Source organism: Cyprinodon variegatus, unplaced genomic scaffold (assembly GCF_000732505.1).
Source record: "Cyprinodon variegatus isolate N-32 unplaced genomic scaffold, C_variegatus-1.0 Scaffold603, whole genome shotgun sequence".
Lineage (NCBI taxonomy): Eukaryota > Metazoa > Chordata > Actinopteri > Cyprinodontiformes > Cyprinodontidae > Cyprinodon > Cyprinodon variegatus.
Genome location: NW_015151056.1, coordinates 504,345 through 527,144, shown reverse-complemented (window position 1 = coordinate 527,144; position 22,800 = coordinate 504,345). Strand labels below are relative to the sequence as shown.

The following is a 22,800-nucleotide window of genomic DNA, read 5'->3' as shown; positions in this document are numbered from 1 at the left end:
TGCGCATGTGCTTTTTTTTTCTTTTAAAGATGAGAGCGCAGGTCTTTACAAAAATTCACGAAAGTCCTCCACAGTACCTTATAGCTAAAAGTGCAACAACTTAATTTTCCATCATTGTTAAAACAAAAGTGAAAAAATTATAAATAAATGATAGGTCTAAGGGACCTATCATGTACGGTTTCTATGCTAGCACATATCATTTTTTCATCATACATTTAGTTGGTATTATGTCTTTACTACAGGGGCTATAACAGGTCTAGAACTACCCCTGCACCTGCTTGTTCTTTTATCTCCTTTAAAGTACCGGTAAGCCTTTTGAGACACTTTCATTTTCAAAAATGACGCAGTCACAATATGTTTATGTTGACAACCGTGTCCGCATTTATTTTCAGTAATTCTTTCCATATATGAACAACCTGTACAGAACAACCACCTCTCTTCCTCTTTTCATTCCCCTCGGGTTTTTTTCTTAGTCACAACATACAACTTGCATCATGGTTACAACAATCAGCAATATCATACACCCACTTTGCAATAATCAAACTAACGTTTTCTGTGCAATACAAAATAAATTTACACATACTTTTTTTTTTCCCAAAAAAATAAAAAAGTCATTGTTATTTACAGATTTCACGAAAAAAAGTAAACATTCTCCACACAAGTTTGCTTTTACACTGAACTCAGAGGCATATTCTTATTAACATATTGTATAGTTCATTTGTACAGGGTATCTTTTATATATTTCATCTCAATGTAGTGAGACTGTAACATTAGAGCATCTATAATGTGGGTACTACATGTGAAAGCTAGATGAACTGATTCGCCTAGATGAGGGAAAATTAGTCATTTTTTCTGCTTGTACTGTATATTATCTGCCTAATCAAATATTCAGAGCAGCTCTTTAATTATCTTTAAGGCAGAAATGATGTTTGCATGACATGAATGGCTTCAGTTTCTCTTTCAAAGCTGCTGCGAAACTTCCCTCTCTCCTCTACATGTTTTAGTTCAGGGAAACAATCAATAAATCGTTTTAGAACTGGCAGTTTTTTTTTTTAAACGCACTTACATCTGGGTAAAAATAAAGTGGAAACACCAGACGGAGTCTAAAAAGAACCCACAAAAATTTACTTTACTAAACCAAAAACTCTGCTGCAAAATAATGAAATCTATACAGATATTTACTGGTGGATCACACCTGTTTTATTGGACTGTTTTGTGTTCCCCTGTTGCTTTCGTCGTCCCTCTGCTGTGTGGTTCTGTTTGTGGTAGAGGCAGTGTTTTATGGCAATAGAAGGTAGAAGTCACATATGCATATCATGCTGCACTAATATAGTGCAATGTAGAGCCTGAAACAAAGCAAGGGTGGAGGCTGGCAGGCAGTGGTGTCCGCCAGCAAGTGATAACGGGCTGCTTCTTCATCAGCATCACATGGATCAGTTTATCCCACAAACACAGGCCTGTGTGCCTCTGAATCAAGCAGAAATAAAGGAGAAGAAATGCCTCCCTTTTGTTCAAGACTGAAAAAAAGAGATTTGAGTCAAAACCCAGTTGAGGATTGAGGGGAAAAAGGAATCCAAACCTTTTGATGGAGATTTTACTCTCCCTCCTCCTCTTCCCTGCGGTGACTTTTGGCAACATACAAACCGTCAGAGCGTCCAAAGCCTCCAGCTACTCAGCATTTTCAGGGACAAGCAGAAAAGCGCGGGGGTGAAAGAGTTGGATCTGGTGCTGCCATGTTTGGAAAAGGGGGAGAGATGGAGACTCCCATCTGCACTCCTGAGTCTCAGTAAGGGACACATCAGGGGTTAAGAAGGCTTTTTACTCAACAAGCTGGAGGTCATGAAGGTTCTGGTTAAGAAAAATAGAATAAGACTTAATCAAGCTCAACTGAAACCGTTTAACCCAGCAGTGTCTTTGCTAAGAGGATTTGAAGTGATTTCTTTTTTCTGTTGTGTCCATTCACGCTTCTAACGTCCATGTCCCTCACTGTCATGGCGTAATGAAGGGGGTCTCCTTTGACGGGTGTAGAGGCTCTACATGTCCGTGTCACCGTCGTAGGCGAGCGTTAGAGGTTTTAGCCGGTTGTTCTGCTGCCTCTGTCTCTGAGGTCTCTTTGGCTTTTTGCTGCAAGAAATATTGAAAGAGGTTAGAGACTCTTAACTCACTAACAATCAGGATCAGGGGGATGGAACGAGCTGTGATGAGTGTCAAGCAAATGAGGATGGAATAAAAGAAGTTATGAAGCTGATCCTGGAGAGCTCATTTAAGTGTTAAAACTTCAATGCCTTGCTGATTTCTTTTCTTTTATTATAAAGTAGTATACAAAACCTGAAGCATGATTCAGAATTTTTTTCCACCTCAATTGCGACCTGATTTTTAAACGTATTAAATAAAATCCTGAAATTGGAAGAAAAAAAACATTGTTTAAGTTGCAGCAGAAGCACTATGACATTCTTTGAATCTTCAAACCTAGAATACATGCAAACCAAATGTTCTATAGACCACTTACTGACTTTTAGCAACTAGTGGAAGCAAATTATAAACAAAGGTCCCAACCAATAATATTGAAGAATTTCTCACATTTTAGTGCAACAACCAAAAGAGGCTGTAATTTATTTACCTGTAAATTCCATGTTCACATAAATGAACAGAGTCAAAGTTTGTCATTTGCTAAATCCTCCTTTAGTCATCGCCTTTAGTAACTGGTCATTCAGCCCTGTTTTTTTAAATTCCCAATAATTCAAGTTCAACATGGATTGGTCTATCACAGTTTTTTTATGGACTGAAGAGTCTCTTTCTGCAATCTTATACAAAAAAACAATAACCATGTAAATTGTAACAGGTTAAAGAAAACTAAACAGGTTAAAAATTATTTTTCAACATGTTTTACAATTTTTTTGATTGGATCCAAAATCAAAACATTAATATAAACTAGATTAATTGCACAGTCCTATTATATGACAAGGTTAAGTCATTTCAGAAATATATTATACATATTTTGAAATATTTTCTCTTTAAAAGGAATGGTCCCTGTACAGTTTGTCTTTGCATAAATTGTTTAAAAAGCAAGCAGTGGCTTACATGGCTCAGAAGAATCAAAAGAATCTTTACAAAAGCCTAAAGTCATTAAATTTGCATGTAAAAACTCCACACTGGCTAGATCTGCTCCTTTTGCCTCCTGGAAAAGAAAGACCTTTAGAGACAGATGTAAAGACATGATTCCATCCATTTATCTGAGCTGTCAGCTCTGCAGGAGTCATGTCTCAGAGTAATGTGCTGTAAAATTATCCTCCAAGAACAATCTAAAATGACAAAGACTAATATTTTCCACATAACTAGTTTTACAGATTTAAAATCTTGATTCCTTTAAACATATCTTTCTAAAAACCCTCTGTACAATAAGATGTGAAACAACACCTTGATCAGTACTGAGAAGCGAGTTGTAGAAATGTTTTTATATTTATGGGAATATGTTAAGTTTATTGTAGAACAATTGAAGAGTAATATGTTTGCCAAAATATTTGAAAAGGTTTTGAATTAAACTCTCAAAACAGGCATTGCTCTTTAAGTTTAAACTGATGATATTAAGGGATCATGAATAATATGTTTTCATTTTAAAATAAAGCTAAAGATTTTTACTGAAGCTTAGACAGGAAATGGGGGATAGACTGTAAGTCATCATTTGAACACAAGGGGGTAGTGTTGCATCATGCTTCAGAGGAAACTGAAACAACCAGGCTGATATCAGTAACTTTCAGCTAATGACTTTGAATCTGCTGTTAAAAGTGGGATCTGAAAAATAAACAAACAGAAAATATAATATTGAAAACTTATGTTAAACATTCATGGGTGTTCAGAAGTATGCGGAAATACTAATACTAATAAAAGTAAAAATTATTGATAGGTTAGTTAAGTTGCAAAAAAAAGCTGTAAGGCTTATTAATAAGGTGGGATACCGTGAACCAACTGATAAACTCTTCATTCAAAGCAACACATTAAAATTCAAAGATATGTATATAAAAATACTGGAAATTATGTATAAAGCAGTGAACAAAAGTCTTCCTTCTGGTATTCAGAAATTATTTGAGTTAAGAGAGAATAAATATAATTTGCGAGGTGGTTTTATATTTGAATTTGCAAAAGAGAAGAGACGGATAAAGTCTAGATATGTTTCAATTATTGGGGTGAAACTGGAATGAATTGAAAGATGATTTTAATATGATAAAAGCCTATGTTGTTTTATATAATTGAATATTTATATATGTACTGTGAAGAACCTGGTAGGTTGTAAAGGTTGTAAGTATAGAACAGGGTAGGCAAGAATCATTTTTTTTGGTAATTTGTGGGTTTGTTTATTTTTTCTTTTACTGTTTCCTGTGTTTATGAATAATGGATAATTTATCAAAAATAAAGTGAAAGTAAAACATATGTTAAACAGAGCAGCACAGAAACAGACATCCTACCACATGGATTGAGAGGAGCTCCAGTGTTTCCAAGGTGACACTATGCTCTGGGGTGTATATGACATTAGATGATATCTGGTGCTGTCTTCAAGTAGACTGCAAATCTTTTTAAATGTCTTTTTTTGTCTTATCCTGGATCCTATCCATGACACACATCCTTCCTCAGTTACAAACTGTACAGCCTTAAACATATATTACCAGTCACCACTATGCTACTGATTCTAAACTTTTAGAAAAAAAATCTGACTTATTTTTTACTTCTGTTTGTCAATAGGGAACCTCACATCAGAGAACAGAAAAAGGTGGGGTTCCTCAAGGCTCCGTTTTAGGGCCATTTCAACATCTACATTCTCCCCTTAGCTCAGATCATAGCTAAAAACATCAGTTTTTATAGCCATGAAGATGACGCACAGCTTTATATCACAATGTATCCAAGTGAACCCATCAGAGCATTGGCTCGATGCTTAGAACAGATCAGTATGTTAATGCGTCATCATTTTCTCCAACTGAATAAAAACAAAACTGAGGTAATAATCTTCAGACCAAAGTAAGAGGGATCCACAGTTAGCTCACAGCTTCATCCACAACAGCTAGAAACCACTGATTATGGCAAAAACCTTGGTGTCATGATTGACTCAGACCTGAAACTTCAGAGGCTCATTAAAGACAGCTAACAGGTCAGCCTTTTATCACCTGAAGAACAAGTCCAGGATTAAAGGACTAATGTCCGAACAGGATCTAGAAAAACTCATTCATACATTTATGTTTAGTAGAAGTAATGCTGATAACTGCGAAAGTGTCTTCATAGGTTTGCTTAAAAAGTCCATCAGGCAGCTGCAGCTGATCCAAAACGCTGCTGCCCGTGTTCTCACTAGAACAAAGTAGAACACATAGGGCCGGTTCTGAAGTCCTTCCTCTGGCTCCCTGTTGCTCAGAGAATAGACTTTAAAATATTTCTGTTAGTCTGAAAATCACTCCAGTCTACTCTGTTCACCCAGAACTACAACAAACTCCCAAAAGACTGGAAAAGTGCTGAAAGCCTGAGTTCTTTAAAGTCAAAATAAAAAACTCATTTGTTAATGGCTGCCCTTAACTGTTGAAGTTAAACTGCTAACTGAGGTATTGTTTGTTTAGGTTTGTGGTCCAATTATGTTATTTACTTTAATTCAGTTCCTGCTTTTATCATGTTTGTTTTTTTTGCTTTTATTCTGCTTTCATTTTTCTTACTTTCTTGTTCAATGCATTTTAAGAACTTACTTTGAATTGGCCTTTTACTGAATTGTGCCATATAAGTAAACTTACTTTGTAGAAATGTAGAGAAGATAAAGTAGAATAAAGGATCTATGACAATAGAGTTTAGTGCAGTCTTCTCCAAAAAACTGAAATATAACAGAAAAACTAACTTAGTGTCCTGGAAATCCATAGACTGGCTTTATAACAAGTTGGTCTTTTATTCATTTGAGTAAAAGACCAGATGAGATGGGGAGATGAAAAATGATGCTTTTAGTATCTACTAAATACTTAGCTAGCAGCTAAGAATCATCCCAGCGACATGCCCACTTAATACTGTGTGTTTAATGTTTGTGGTAGTAAATAGTTCTTGATTGTGGCCCAGCATGGACTGACTGAACAATACAACAAATGTGAATTGGATTTCTCCCAAAATCCCTGAGATCTTTCATGAGAGCGTATAATCAGTGCTACCATAAGCTTAATCTGATTGAAGTTGGTCCTAATGCAAAACAAAGAGCTGTGAAGTCACACTTGTTTGTGTTTTTGCTAGAGTTCCACAATACATCAAAATTAAATTGGTGTGAATTCATACTGTGTACAACAGAGATACATTTAGCCTGTTGGAACTGGGTGGCATAAGGCAGCTTAAGAAAGGTAATGATTCATTACAACTAATGTTAAAATATTAATCTACTGTAACTTACATGAATATTTTCTTGATGCTGGGCTGCCCAATTTTCCACAGAACAAGAGCATTACATTCCTATCAAAGTTATAACGAACAATCTTCTTTCAGCTTAGTGTTCAGGGAGGATCGTCATAAATAAACAGTAGTGCTTCTAGTATTTGTATATCTAGTTAGCTTAGGAAAGGCCTCAGAGGAGAAAAATAACGAGGACCTGGAGTTATCCAGGTCAGGTTTGATTAGTTAGTATCTTAGCTTTAATAATTTATTTCATTTGAACATTTACTTCCCAAATTAAGTACGGCAATCATTTTTACAGTATTTACATAATGCTGTTGTATTCTGTTTATCTTTTGATAAGGGACCCAAAACACTCCTATGCACGCATTTTATAGCAGGTTTTGGACTTTTTTAATGCATTTAGCAATAACGGTGCTAAATGTGAAAGAATTGACATAACTAACTGTTATGTTTCCTAATAAGTAATGTAACAATGCAATTTTACAAGGTATCTTTAAATCCCTACAATATTGATAATTTGGATCAGTTTAACTTTGCATCCGCTGATCATTTTCCCTTCATGATGTTTGCTATTAAAGTGTAAATGTCAATTTGAAATTTAAAGAACCAGCTAAACATTTTACGATATATCCCTGGATACCTACTCCAAGAAAAAAAAACAAAAAACATACGATTAGAGTATATAATTGTCCAGGAGTTTTTACGGGTAAACTTTTAGCTGGTATTTCTTTAGATGGGGGCATTATTCACTACTAAATAAAACTTGAATGTTTTATCAAACACCTGATTACAAATGAAACACAAATTTAAAACAAGTCAATCAGATATTAATACTTGGACTAGATTCTATGAAAATAATTCATCCTAAATAAACAGGGGTTATTAGGATCTATATCAGGCATCCCCAAACTCTGTCCTCGAGGGCAGCTGTCCTGCAGGTTTTAGAGGTTTCCCTGCTTTAGCACAGCTGATTATGATTGCAGTAGAGCAAAAGCCTGTTAATCAACTATCAATTAAAACCAGCTGTGCTGGAGCAGAGAAACCTCTAAAACTTGCAGGACAGCGGCCCTCAAGGACCGAGTTTGGGGATGCCTGATCTATATTATCTGTAACAGGGGTGCCCAAGTCTTGTCCTGGAAACCTCCTCAGCTCTGCAGAGGCCTGCTAAATAACCATGAATCTGATTCAGGAGGGTTGGAGAAGGGAAGCATCTAGAAGTTGTAGTATAGTAGCTATGGAAGACTTGACTTGGGCGTCCCTGATCTATACAAACTATGACAAGTTTACTGAGGAGCTACTTTTCCTCACCTGTACCTTCACCCGGCTACTCAGGCAGAAAATAGGGCACTTTTTTGAGCAGTCACAGGGAAACCCTGGGACTGCTGCTGCTTTAGAGTGGAGGGGGGTGTTGGAATGGGTCCGACACCTCCACATCCTCTTTAGCTACTATTGCTTTGAGCCAGCTCTTGGCACTCGGGACAGGTATAAACCATCTCATGAGAGTTCTGGCCATTCCACACCACCGTCCCGTTGGCGTCGGATTCTTGGGCCTTTAAAGAGCGATGTACCTTGACACAAAGGCTGCTGCTCTCGTATAGCAAACGCATAAAGGAAGCAAAAAAAATGATATAAAAATGAAGCCAATGACATGAAGGAGGGACACTGATGAACTCAAGGAGGGGGGATGGATAATAATGAGAGGCGTTTTGGTTTCAGGATTGGGGTTGATGAAAAATACTGAAGATAAAACTCATCAACTCACCAAGCTAGGTATATCATAGACACTATGAAAATGAGGAGTACAAAGGCTCCTGCTGCTACACCGTACACCCACATCTTCAGCTTCCCATCTGTGGAAGAGGAAGCTCATCAGTTAGTCATTTTTTAAACTCTCTAGCTCCTGTTTTATCTACTTTGATATCAAAATTAACATTGCATACAGATAAACAATGACAGTCCAACTAATTTAGCTCAGTACAGTTTTTCTAACACCTTTTGGAATTCAGGATATCAAGAAGAAGAATTTAAACCTGGAATTCTCAACCGTTTCTGAAGGTTTTGTCTTTTTATTTTTTCAGTCTAGCTTTTAATGCTTCCTTTGATCTTGAAAGGATCATTGGCAATCAACTGAAGTAGAATATCAGGTTTGTGTCAAATCTTTGATCACCTTTTTCTTAGAAAGATTACCTGGAGTTATCTATGTCAATGCTTCTTTAACATCTACTTGGTTTCTTTTTCTTTACCAGATGTGCAACAGTCGGGTACAAAAACTGGATTCAAAGAGTGACAAAGCCAAACTTCAAATGAAAGACCTTCAGAAAACCTGGAGACTTACTGATCGAGACCAGAATTAAAGATTACAATAATGAGTGACAGCTTTAAACTTAGCATGGCCTCGAGATATACCAAGGTTTGTAATTCTAAGTTTCAAAACCACATAGATTTTTCATCAAACCATCCTGGCTGTCTAAAGCAGGGGTCTCAAACAGTTTCCAGAAAGATTCGTGTGGCTGCAGGTTTTCTTTCCAGCCAAGCAATCGCACACCAGACTCCAATCATCTCATCAACTGAGGGCAATCAGAACGTGATGACTTGATGAGATAAATGGAGTCTAGTGTGCTATTGCTTGGTTGGAAAGAAAACCTGCAGCCACACGACCCTTTCTGGAACCGGTTTGACACCCCTGGTCTAAAGCAAACTCACAGACTCCAGTCTTTAAGGGACTGTGTCCTGTAGCTTTTATAAACGTCTGCTGTAATTCAATTTAGTTTATTTACATAGCACTATTTCACAACACCTCATCTTAAGGTAAATACCATCAAATTGGTTCAAAGATTTCCATCTAAGAAAAACCATCTGATTGCTTTGACTCATTGACTTGAAAGCAATCCCTCACACCAAGAATGCTTTTAGCAACAGTAGAGAGGAAAACTCAACACACCTGAATAAAGCTAAACTTTTGATTCAGGTAGGTAGGGCAAGGAACACGCATTCAAGTCACAGAACACTAGCCCTCCATTTGAGTTTGAGACCACTGGTGAAAAGTACTGTAGAGGTTGGAGTTCACCAGGAGCAACTGATGTTGCTGCACACAAAAGGCAACTCTCTAAATGAAGTACTAGATCTTTCCTTTGCTTATGAGACAGAAAAATGTGGTCATTTTAAAACTATTATATTTATAGAAAACACAAACAGTCAGAATCCAGAAAAGAGAGGATGCCCTGTCAGTCCAAGTCACACTTTCCGAACTTCAGGTGCATTTTAGCTGCATTTTTTAAGAAACCAAGGTTGATATTCAGAAAAAGTAACGGCTATTACATATGCTGGGAATTTATATTATTTTAGGTACTGCAAAATCAAAATATCAAACAGATTAAATATATTGAACAGAAAATATGTTGATATCAATAGCTGTAACAGTGAGTTTTACTAGCAGAACAGAATCTAGTTGTATGGCTGCTTTAGAAAATAAAGAAACATATCCTGTGATACATTTTTATCCAAAATAACTGAGCCAATACAGAAAACCAACCAATTAAAGCTGTGTCTGCAGTAACACAATGTTATTTAGTATTGATTTGTAAGTAAATACTTCTCAATATTATAAACATTCTTATCTGATACCTGGAGACCAGTAGCTGTAAAGGTCAGATGATCATTGCATATCTCAATAACAATATGTACACTGATTTTACTTTTATGCCTCTTAAAACTATACATGCTCATATTTTATACATCTGCAAATCTTCAGCCTCATGCTGCTCCTTTGATTTCTACATGATTGGCATATTTACATAATTGCGAAAGGATATTTCCCTCCTTGGAAGAATGCTTTCTATACTTATTTGGTTAAAGTTAATGCAGAGAGGTTTCAAAGAGTTCGAACGCAATGACGGGCCTCAGAAGAATCACACAGATCTATGCAAAGTTAATTTCCATGCAGAACTTGTACACAGAAAAATGTACATTTGCAGAGTAGAAACATATTTAAAACAGCTGTTAAATAAATGTAAAAGATTTGTGATCTTGGACTACAGGGGGCAGTATTGCTTCAGTGTGCAACTCAGCTAACCAAATGTAGCTGTTTTCATTTATATTTCATCCTTTTTGTGCCATTCTTTAACTCAGGGAAGCAGAATAATTGTAAAACATACTAAAGATTAGTTTTTCTTTCATTGACTAATTTATTTCTCTGTCTCTATTTTTAGATCAGTCTCAGGTTAATGTATGCGATAGGATCCTGAGTTCCTTCAAACTAAATGTTTCCTTTTCCCTCCATCAATGATTAGTGAGGAAGCTTTGCAGATGCACTTTTCAAAAGTTAATGTACCAGCAGTAGCAGAGGGCATGTAGTCAGTGCATTCACACAACGTGCATTTATGAAAAACCCACGTGATGGTTCATGTCTCAGTTTTTCCTTATGCCCTGTTGGAAGTGTAAATATGTTCACTTTTAGCTTGACACCATACTGCTTTGCAAATACTGAACTTTCTGTTCTCTGAAAATGGTTCCTCTAAAGATCCAGAGACTAAAACTTGAATATTAGAACGTCATATTTTGATTTTTTTCCTATTTTTGATAACACAAACTCAAATATGTATTCAGAATTACACCTAGGTTTATTTTTATAATCTCCCATGGCCTCTGTAACATTACCTTGGTTAATTTAAACACACCAAATATCTAAAAATGCAGCATTCCAATAAAATGTTTTTAGTTCAGTGCAACAAAGCTAATAAAAAACAAACAACAAAAAAAACAAACAAATATTTACTGCTGACAGTTTTTGTGCTGAACTGACCTGGTCCGTAGGGCTGCAGGTACCAGGTCCGCCCGGTGCGACCGGGCTGGATGGTGGTGGGCATGGTGGGGTTAATGGCACGACTGGTCTTTACATCTCCTTTCTTGTCCCCTGCAGTGGGAATCTCCAGGATTGGGATGGGGGCACACTGGTCCAACTGTCCCGCAGCAGATAGGACCTCAGTAAAACCCTCCTCGCATATGCACACCCCAGCCTGCAGTGGGCAGTACAAAGTATGGTTTAATTTATTAAGAATGTGAATGGTAGGTTTAGAGTTGAAGTACTGAGATCCTGTGAAAGACTCAAAATTCTGGATGGATTTGTTACTGTTTGATCACAGGCTGTACAGCTGTAGCTCAGTAAATGCTTCCTGATGTGTCTTCACATTTCTATTAAACTCTTAGAAGAACAATATAATTTTAACAGATTCTCTAAATTTTTAATTCTAAAAATTAGGGCTTGACATTTCTAGTGAGTTGACAATGGTTAGCCTTATAAGGGCTATTAAATATGAAACTGATTCTCAATAATCTAAATAAAAAACTGAGCACACAGAGGTAAGGAATTGCTTTTTCCACCCCTGAATTCATATAATCTGTTTAAATTCTAACAATCTTTTCACTGCTCAGTTTAAACTCAGCCAATACAAGCCTAGCTGTGCTTCCACTTCAATGTGCTTTAAATTTCAAAGGAAATTATAAAAAGAGAAAATCAACATCTAAAATGTGATGCTTTTGGATGAAATTTTAAAATACTGGTTTTGTTAATTATGTTAATTAATAGGAAGTTGATGTTTAATCAGTTCCCCAAATTATACAGTTGCAAAGAGATAAGGATCAATGAGGCACATCTTTTCCTGCTTTTTTCAGGCTTAGAAACTGAAACACTCAAAGGAATTTAAAGGTAAGTTTTGATCAGCAAAAAAAATAAAAAAAAATAAGTCAGTACTTGTCAATACTTATCAATACTATACAAAAAAACAACAACAAAAAAACAACTTTGCAGTACTATAAGCTTAAAATCTTTCCTGCAATGTCAATACCTTCTTTGCATAGATCCTGGAATGTATTTGGGCCTGGATGGGTTGCTTTAAGAATTTTCTTTCTGCTAAACCTTCACCCGAGTCTAAAGACTCTTTCCTTCGGAAGGTTTTTCTTTTGGCTAAGTCTTAAATGGAGTGCATGACTAATAGTTTTTCTGTCAGATTGTTCAACCTGGCCTTGGTAGCCTCCTCCAAACATACCATGAACTTCTAGGTTACTTTTCTTATTAATGCACTCCAGCTCAACTATTTAGTTTAGGTTTGCAGTTGTGACATACCCTTTACTTATTTGGCCGATTTAACACAAGAATCCTAGGATTAGAACTTACTAACGCCATGCATCATTCCTTCTCTAGAGTTAAAGATAATTAGCGTTATATCCCCCAAACACAGAGAGGTTGCTGTGATTTTCTGACAGAATTTTTAAAATGGTCCTGGTGGTATGAACACTTTTGCAAGGCACCATTTTTACCAAACTCATCCCAAACAGCATTTTATCCATATTCTTGCATAATCAAGTCGCTATCATATTAAGTAGCTTTAATTCTTGTGTCATATTTTTATTAATTTCATTTAACAACCTTAATGCATCCCCAAGGGGGATTAAAGGAGGCACCTAGAGAATACACCAAGTAAATAGGCTGGACAAATGATTAAAAATTGAAAGTTTTGCCAGCAAACTTCTCTTCCTTATTCTGGTGCAGCATAGCTTAGGGACACATTTCAGAAACGGATTTTACATTTTGATGCCACCAACATTTCCTTTCCCATCATTTATATTCAAACCTGTAGGTAGGAAGCGACAGACTGCCAGTCTTCAGGGCCACCTGCACTTTCAGGTTCAGCTACTGGGTTTACCGGGTTTCTGATGTGGATTCTAAAAGATTTTGGCTCAGGTTTGTTTTGATACAAGAATGTTAAAGGCTTACTTCACTGCAGAAGGACTTTGGCTTGAGACAGGGAGGGTCACAGGAGCTGTTGTCTACTGGAGGGTTCATTGCAGGACAACCACCTGCATGTCAGAATAGAAAACAGCTGATGTTATATGCAAAACAAATCCATCTGGCACTGCTTGCTCCTTAAATCTATGGGTAGTGTTCTTTTATTAAGAGGCCTTAAAAGTCATCTGTAACTTAACTATAAAATACTGCAGCCTTGTTTGTTTTTTAAACAGTTTCAGGTTAGCATCATGATGTATTATTCATGAGGTAATCGCAGCATGGTGTGCCATCACCCACAACCTACACTCCCAGCAAAAACAAAGTCTCTAGTCTCTGATTTTTTTTTTCTTTTTCTGCTGTATTTTTGACATGTTTTGCTAATTTCACCTCCTACATGAAACTGCCACCAGTGGTTTATACTTGTTAAGCCTTGGAGCTGCTGCAGTTTCTCACCTTTAAAAGATAAATTTAGCTTCACCATCTATTATTCAAAAACACTATGAAAATGTGATTTCATCTTTTCCAACTAGTAGCTTCCTTAAAATACACAAAATATTTGATGTTTCCATTTCACATAACGGTATGACTTCAGTAGGTTAAGAAGATGACACAGATGGGGAATTTATTTCCTCTATATTTTGATAATCAACAGACAAAAGTTAGGAAATGCACAAATCCAGGTATTTTGAAGCATTAGAGCAAATAATCTTGGTCTATAAAACCATTTTTAACTTTCTGTTATTGCTTTAAACCTTTAGCTAAATAAACACAGGAAACAACCTGTAGCAAGATTCTAAAAATGATTTAAATAAATGTTAAATCATCACCTGTTGATTTCATCCACTCAATTTAAACAAAATAAAATTTAGTTCCGGTAAAATTATCTAACTAATGAAATGTAATTTATTTGAAATCATTTATGCAGCAACTGTAAAACAAACTTTTGGGTTATACAGAAAAAGTTAGTCGTTTTAGTTGAATAATCGTATTGGAAAATTCAATGTAAATAAAAAATATATTCTCTATTTTAAAAATAAATATGATTTCCCAAAGATTTTGCCTCCAAAATACCTAAAGTTTATTGCAACAGATTTATTCCTTCATCTCATTTGTTCTGATGTCTTTGCTTAGAAGCACACCTGACTAAATGTTCAAGTCAGATCATCAAAGGATCAATTCCACTGACACATTTCTAACTTTGTAATCCCTCAAGCTCGTTATCAACGTAACAGAAAGCCTACACAGCCTGATAGCCTATAAAATTGTCTTCAAATCACCACAATAGGACTTCTTATATTTTTAGGTATTGTACCATTTAATCCATATGTAGAATTTTTATTGCTACTTGAGCATGAGAGTAAAGTGTTGAATGATAAATTGAAGGCATACAGAAACTCTTAACTCATTAAGACCAAAGATGAAATAACTTCTGGGCTAATAACTTCTCCTATTTTTGGATTATATTTAGCTGGGATTAGCAGAAATAAAAAAGTACAACTGGTTTAGGATGGTTCAGTGGTTCTGGAGGGCTGATATCATGTATGCTGGAAACTTTCTTTACTTTAATTAGATTTCTGGTACATTAACAGTTTCCTTCTGAACTTAGTGAAAAATGTGTCCATTTGGTAGGGGACCAAATGCTAAAACATCATCAGCAGCACCCCCTGCATGTGGCGCCCTCTGTTGGACAAGATACAAATTTGCAGAATTAAAAAAACTTAAATGTATGTATTATGAAATGCAATCTCTATACATAGTCAATATTTCCCTCCAAGAGACAATAAAATTAAAGCTCAATAGTTATAATTATTTGCCATGATCTGCCCTGCTCTTACTGTTTTGACCATGGTTATGCAATGGTTAGCGCTCTGGAAGAACATCGGGCTCAGTCGTGATGTGTTACACTTTTCAATGATTTAAAGCTGTTCCTACAGGAACAGCTTTATGAAAATGAAGGAAGTAGGAGGAAGAAAAATAGGCCTAATGCTGGGCTATGTAGACTAAATAGATTTAGCAAAAATGGTATTCCAATTAGCTAGCAGCATCAACAATGCTGTGAAAACATGCCTCGTCACAGCTGTTGATCCTACCATGCATAGACTATCACTAGATGATACATAAAACAGTCTCCTAACTTTTGACAATTAAATTTTCCTTTGAATCGTGTCCAGATGAGACCACGCCCGCTGACGGGCCAGGTTATAGGGTGTGGGCCCTGAACCAGCCTCCTACTGTACAGTAAATATATGGCCAAGAACATTCTCTCTTCCAAAAAATGTTTGCAAGCACATACTGCTTTATTCTCAAGATACATCAAATATTTTCCTCTTATTGGATTCTTTTCTTCTGATTATTCACAGAATTAGGGAAGTACCTCTACCAGTCATTCCTTCAAAATGGTTATGCCTATGACAGGGGACTATAATTAAACAAATGTAATATTTTGCTCAAATCTTACTATTTTCTTTAACTAATAAAATAATCAGCTTATATTCTAAATATATATGCAAGGTATAGTGTTGTCGGAAGCAATAGTGATACTTATAACAATGTTATGCAATCGGTTTTATTCTTTATATTTCTAGTTTGTAAAGTTATAGCTATTGCATATGTGTGAAGAATTTTGACACAATTGTCTAAACTGATAAAAGTTATAAAATAAAACTGCCCCAGTTGATTGCAAATGAATATTTCTAAATGTATAAAACCAATATCGTACCGGTGACATTTAGTCCATCTGAGCGTTGGCACCAGATAAAGGGACGGCTGGAGTTTGGACGACTGCTGCTGAACCACTTGTACTCGAAACATTCTCCTCCTGCAGACAGAACACAGACAAAGTCAGCATCGATAACCACAGCACAGTTAGAGTTGGAGTGTGGAGTGGAGACCATTAATCACATGTGTGACAGATTAATAAAGCAGCTGCTTCATTAATCTGTTATTTTACATAATAAGCTGCTGTCACATATTGTCCAGTTAAAGTTTTTAATCTTGACTGAGAGCCTTTGCTTAATAACTTTCTATCAATGCTATTATAACTTTATCAATATCTCCATCAAGCCAGGAAATGACTGTATTTCCCTCTGGAGTCCTGAGTAACCAATCATAATTGCAGCCAATTCAGCTGCGTAAATGAACAATTTAGCTTTGAACAAAAGAAGGATCTCCTCTCTGCAGGCCAGGCTACAGTTGCAGTGACTATCTGCTGCTTTCACAGGACGATTTTTCAGCAGCTGACACGACTTCATTCTTAATGTTCATCCCTTTTCAAATGTCTTTAATTTGTTTTCTTGCTCTGCAGCTGAAGTTGTTTTTCAGATGTGTGAAGCTATCACTGATCTCAGCTGACACCTCCCACCATCTTTTACCAACAGATTAGAGATTTACTGAGACACAAACATTTATTTTAGACTAAGAGTACACATTATTTCCAGTGGCAGAAAAAAATAAAGGCTAAAAAATCTAAATGATGATAATTTTAGACCACAAATCACTTGACTTGAAGATTGAACTTTTACACCATAGTTCCCAGCTGTACAGAGTGCAAAGTCCCAGCAGCAGAAAGTCCCAATTCAGACCTTCTTAGCACTAAAATCTGTGTCAGAACAGGTAAGATGTTGGTGTTTTTTTTAGAAGAAATGTAAAGATTTTTGTTAAATAGAATACATTTTTTAACAGCCACCATTCTTAATGTCGGCAAACATTATATCCTTCATCAAAAAGTGTTATCTTTTCACTGATGAATATTTAGCATTTTTAGCAGCATCAGGTTTGTTTATTTTCTTCTATTTTTGATCAGAAAAAATATATCATGAAGGAAATGGAATATTTGATCTAAGCTGGATCTTCTGTTGGTTTTAAAATCTTTAATTCTTGGCTTTTTTTATTGTCTTATTTTTGTGTGTAGTCTGTAGTGTCTTTATTTTATATTTCTTCCAGCTATCAGTTTATCTCCTTAAAGTTGTGTGCAAGGAAATAGTCTGATCTATTCCTTATATAGTATTGACCGCAGATCCATGGCATAGTAGGAATTGATGTACGGTAAAAGTATGGAAATGGAACATCTGTTTTTTTTTTTTCATGTGAGCATCCCATCAGTTCCCTTCTTTTGTCCGTCGCCGCCCTCTTCCTTCTAACGCCCCCCACTCATCTTGGCAGGGCCTCTACTCCCCCCTCTGGGCCTTGAGTGAAGCTGTGAAATCAGGTCAGGATAGCAAAGGCTGCTTTGGAGCTGTGTACAGTAGCCAAGGAGAGAAGAGTGGAGGAGTTGGATGCCAGGGTTGGAGGAGGAGATGTGTGGGGGAGTGTGCTTTGCTCTGCAGACCTAAGCCATTGCAGCTGCATATGCTGATTCACAGCTCATCAACACTAAGAATCAGAGATCACAACAGTATTTGTGTAGCGTAAGCTCACTTTGGAGATCTGATCTACAAAGTCCCATCTGAAAAGGCACAAATTAACCTGACTTGCACAGAGAAAACAAGGTGAAATCAATTCCACTTGTTCTGCTTATGTTGGGGCAGAGTACCAAAAGCTGCCCTGTGGATAGCACTGCTGCCTCCCGAAGAGGAAAATCTCTACCTGAATCCAGTCCTGAGCACAAATGGAGCATGTTTTTCCTTTGGGCTTCTACTGGTGTCCCAGATTCCTCCAACATCCAGGTTCAGAGAGAAGGAAAAGCCTGCAGGTGAATCCAAGTGTCTCTCTGCGTTTACCCTGTGATGCATTGACAAACCATCCCCTGCCTTCAACCTGTAATAACCTGCGACTGACTTCAGCTCACTACCAGAAGGCAGATTAAAGTCTACAAAAGAAAACAGCAACTCTAGTCTTCAGCCATTAAATGTGTGCAACACATCTCTTGAATACTGGTTTCTTACATATTATTACAAAAACTTCTATTGACCATACTTGGTATACCTTAATGATGACAGAATACTGTGTATTTTAATGACTGCATGATTTTTATAAAGGACGGCAATGATACAGTTAAAGTGCTTAATAAATGTTCAAGCTAATTATTTACTTGGTTTTCAAATATTTACAATGAAGTTCGAAACCCTGTAAATGTTTGGATAGCTAAGGTATGAGTGAACCAACTGATCGATAAACTTCTTGAATATTTTTTATACAGAGTATTTTCTTATATGTATCTTGTAGCGACCAAAAACTTTGATTTATTAGATAATTACTGCTTAACTGAAGGTAAAGGTAATTTTGTTTATGGATCTGGACTTTTTTCCTTCATCCATTTTGCTAATTTATCTGAAATTGAATGTAGAGCAGCTATGAAGGGAATTCTCCACCCCATTGCCTTTATGTGCAATTTAACAAAATCCTTTGCATTTGTATCAGTTGGACAACATTTTATTTATAAGGATCAGGAGAAAAGGAGCCGAGTACACATCACCCTATTTATATTTTATAAGTAAATCATTTTGAGACTCCACAAAAATGCACAATGTTGAGTAATCACTCAACAAAATGCAGTGAAGATAGTAGCCGTAATTAGTAGCCTACTAAACTAGCCCCACCCGCCAGCGGCTCACATCATCTTTGCCTGTGAGTGGTCTAGCCTCGATCAATGCCCCTTGCCCTAGAACTGGCGGGCCAATCACAACGTAGAGATGTGTTTTGAATTTTTGCATGTAAAGCGGGCGGGGTGACAAAGCTGGAGAAAGCACAACAAGGAAGATGGAAACAACTATTGAACAGTTTTCCTTTGACTCCGCTTTGGAATCAGTTTTGGAAGTATTAGACTTGGGGTTTTCGTTGAAACCTGAGCAGGAAGAGGCTCTACGCTCATTCATTTTTAAGAAGGATGTATTCGCCGTTTTACCGACAGGCTGTTTTTTCTCAATATTGATCGACAGCTGTCCCAGCATGCACTGCGGCAGCAGCAGCTTTCAATGGAGCGCTCAATTTAAAGTTTAAAGTCTCTTTTATATTGTTCAATAAAAGTAAGTTTTAAGATCATTTGAGGCGAGAATATTATACTTTAAAGCTTCACTATATGGTCCATTTACCGATTTAATGCGTAATAAAAAATAAAAAAAAATCCGGAAGTTTAAAGGACCGCAGCAACCAGCGGACCTCCAAGACTAACCGCAGCCTGCCTGAGCAGCCCTCTCTCGGGCATAGCCCTGTTTGAAGTAGCGCTGGCTCTGATGCAATGACAATTTTTTTGTTTTATTTTGCAAACTGCTCATTTGATTTGTATTTATCAGACTGTGTTAATTATTATTTCCCCACTAAATGAAAAAATTACTAATTTATTATTTTCTAGAAACTATTACTAACAGGAGGTGAAATGCAGCTTTAGACGAGCCAAGCGTGTGGTGACGTCACGAGTACGCATCTGTTCCAATTGACCCATATTTATGCTGCGTGCGCCCGTTCTCACCAGGTCTATACTTTCCTGTGTTCTTCTCAAGAACATACTTGGCAAGGACACAAGTCTGTACTCGCGTTCTACTGAATTGCCAATCGGCCACGGCCTTTGTCTACACTACCCACCAGCTTTCTGTCACGCTTCCTACATCACAGTCAGTTGCGCTTATTGGTCCGAGCGTTGGCCAATAGGCACAGACATGGTTTGAAAAAGAAAGGGTTGTTCTCATCAACAATCTTCCGATGTCTCATTCATCGGGGCCAGACTAAATTACACATTTAATCTCACATTTAGTCTGGTTTATCAACCTAAGCCGTGATGTGATGGAGACGAGCAACTATTGCATGGCACTATCTTCCAGTGAATGTGGAAGAAGTTGTGAAACATCTTTGAGAAGAAATATTTGACAAAACCATCACTCTGCCCCTTGATTGATGTTTGAGCTAAACAAGTTACTGACAGAATCAGTAAGTATATTAGCAGGTGTCAAACATGTGATGGTGCCTTCGGAATGCAGGATGCAGACATATCTGGTTGGAAATATAACCTACCATTTAAAGTTTAGTTTTTTGGTTGGAAAAGACCAACAGGATCTAACCTGACCTCAAGGTCATAATTCTGTATTTAACCCTTTTTTTTTGGCAGAACCATGGCTACATTTAGACAACAGTCACCTTAGCAGTGAGGGCAAAAAAGAAAAAAAGAAAAAAAAAAAGCAATTAAAAAGGAACAGTATCAAAGTTTTACAGCTCAACTTTCTTCTCAAAGCTTTCTGACCAGGAAAGAAAAAAATCATCTTACCTGTGCAAGGCTGCGACTCCCACGCCTGGTCTGGACATAGCTGCAGGTTTTCAGGCTCCTGGGCCAGTACGGCGCGTGACCGGACCTGAACCGAGCCAAAGTCTACACCAGCTCCTTTTACACAGATGTTCACACATGAACTCCAGTCAGACCACTCCATTAGGTAGCATTCACCTGCAGCAGAGAAGAGAAAATATGATACCACGATTGAATCTTATATACATAAATTTAACTTTCAGTCATTTACAACATATCCGATTATATACATCCTGACACACGGTCTTTTTAAGGTTTGGTTTCAGTTTTCTCCTCCACAATCAACAAAACCCTCAGTTACTGATTTAACACAATGGCAGTATTTAACAAAAAAGAAAGAATAGAATAAATTAATTACAACAAATGCAGAGATCAGAAAAACAGATGCAAATAAATAAATACTCAAAAAGAAAAAAGCAGGCATCCACAGACATTTCCTCTACTTCGCTGTTTATTAAATGTGTCTCCTTCATGTTTGAGCTGCAGTTTCACTTAGTTTTTATTGTTTTCACAATAATTCAAATATTTCTCCATCCCAGCTTTGGTTTGGATGTTTGGAACAGAGTTCTGTTTTAAGTTTGTCACAGAAATGCTTTACCATTTTATCAAGTTAAAATGCGTGATGTGTTTGGGTGTTTATCTGCTGGGTGTGTATTTTGATATTGTATCAAATGGCTGAAATGCTTTGAAGAGATTCAGGAGGTGTGGATTTTAAGATGAAGGAGGGGTTGGATTTGATCAAAGCTGACATCCACTGTGCATCAAACAGTTGTGGAAACAGAAACAGAACATTAGGTGAAGAAGATAGTAGTATATAGAAGTGTATTTGTTAGTCTGGAGATGCAGTCTGCTTAAGTTACCAGACTAACGCCCTGCCATGCGCAAAAAAAGGAGTTCAGCTTTCTTTCCCCCTCGCCCTTAGTCACGTTCTCTAAGTTTTAGATTGCAGTTTGATACTTCAGTGTTCCTGCAGTTTAGCAGAAAGGCGATGGACTCACTTGCTATCTAGGGCAGCTGCTCAGCATTTTCCATCTCTGAGAGCAGTACTTATGTGATGAGCTGTTTTTGAGAAATTCATCAGTGGAAACACTCCTAGCACACAGAATCTTAAAAAAAAATAAATCTTTTTAAACAGTGGTACTTTTAAATGAGCTGTGGGTTGAATACAGGATACGTTGTTTTCCCTTCTGCATGATGAACAATCAGTTTTGACCTAAAATAGACACACGGCTCTTTGAAAATGAACTCAGAAATTGTACTTTGTCTTTTGGCAGAGGAAAAGAAGAATAATCCCTCCTTCAGGGACTGCTGACACTGAAAATAACAGCTTTATAGTTAAGCAGCACTATGCAAAAATGCACTTTTTATCTGGCTGGATCATAAACTAGGGGATAAGTTCATTTTTGTGTCTCTTAGAAATGTTGAAGATTTGGCCCATTTAGCAAAAAAAAACACAAATTCGTTTCTCACTCAGAAGTCGTTTTTTTTTTATACGGTTCTTAAAGGAAAAGTCCGGTCACATTCAGAATGTAAACTTCTGAAAGTACTTATGACATACTTTTCAATTAATGATAAGACTTAGACTTAAGCTTAGAGATTTTATTATAATTTTATAAACACAAAGTGTATACAAAAGGAAATTTCGTTGAGTAAAGCCATGATAAAGGTAAGCAGTGATAATGTAAACATACAACTGTATATTAGTTACAGTTCCAACATTTAGGGTTTTTTTTTAATCCAATTTTATACAACATTCAGCAGTCCAATGGCAGTGGGGAAGAAATTATTCTGGAATCTGCTGGACCTGCATCGGATGCTTCGAATTCTCGTTCCAGAGGGCAGCAGGGAGAACAGTCCAAATTGATAAGCTTTTTAAATTACCGTAAGAGCAATTTCATTTGAATGTGCTTTACTGGAGACATCGATGTTTTAAGCCAAGTTGGTCAGTGAGCCCTTCCTACTGTCAATAAAATCAGATTGTTCCTGGGTTAAAACATGATTTTTTTTTTTTGCCAATAGGAAAGGGGTATATGTTTCCTTGACAGGTTCTTCTTTCGAGAAATGCTTATACTTCAACCAGTGGTTATCAGATCCTGATAGACAGATCCTCATTTGCATGTGAGCAACCACTTTCTGTTGTTACAATATTTTTTATGTACAAATAAAAGTTAATGTCTACTGAATGATACAAATGCAAAGTGACCTTCATATGTTTGCTTCAATTGTGTAACTTGACATTTTTGTTCTTTTTGTAAAGACTGTATTCCCAATTAGACAAACATCATCCATGAGCATTTCCATTATGTAATGTCTTTAAAGGAATAGTACACTCAAAACATGATTAGCCTTCATTTTCTACTCACCCCCATGCTGAACAACACTC

At 36.7% G+C, this 22,800-nt stretch overlaps 1 protein-coding gene across 1 annotated transcript in view; it reads right to left on the bottom strand.

The window, feature by feature from the left end:
- Positions 1 to 380: 380 nt before the first annotated feature.
- Positions 381 to 22,800, bottom strand: part of thsd7a (thrombospondin type 1 domain containing 7A) — a 214,013-nt gene continuing 191,593 nt past the window's right edge. The window contains exons 23-28 of the mRNA XM_015392697.1: positions 20,382 to 20,555; positions 15,906 to 16,004; positions 13,175 to 13,257; positions 11,204 to 11,417; positions 8,165 to 8,252; positions 381 to 2,124 (exon numbers count right to left, since the gene is read on the bottom strand). Of these exons, the coding sequence (XP_015248183.1) occupies positions 2,034 to 2,124; positions 8,165 to 8,252; positions 11,204 to 11,417; positions 13,175 to 13,257; positions 15,906 to 16,004; positions 20,382 to 20,555 (749 nt within the window). The 3' untranslated portion in view covers positions 381 to 2,033. The remainder of the gene's footprint in view (positions 2,125 to 8,164; positions 8,253 to 11,203; positions 11,418 to 13,174; positions 13,258 to 15,905; positions 16,005 to 20,381; positions 20,556 to 22,800) is intronic.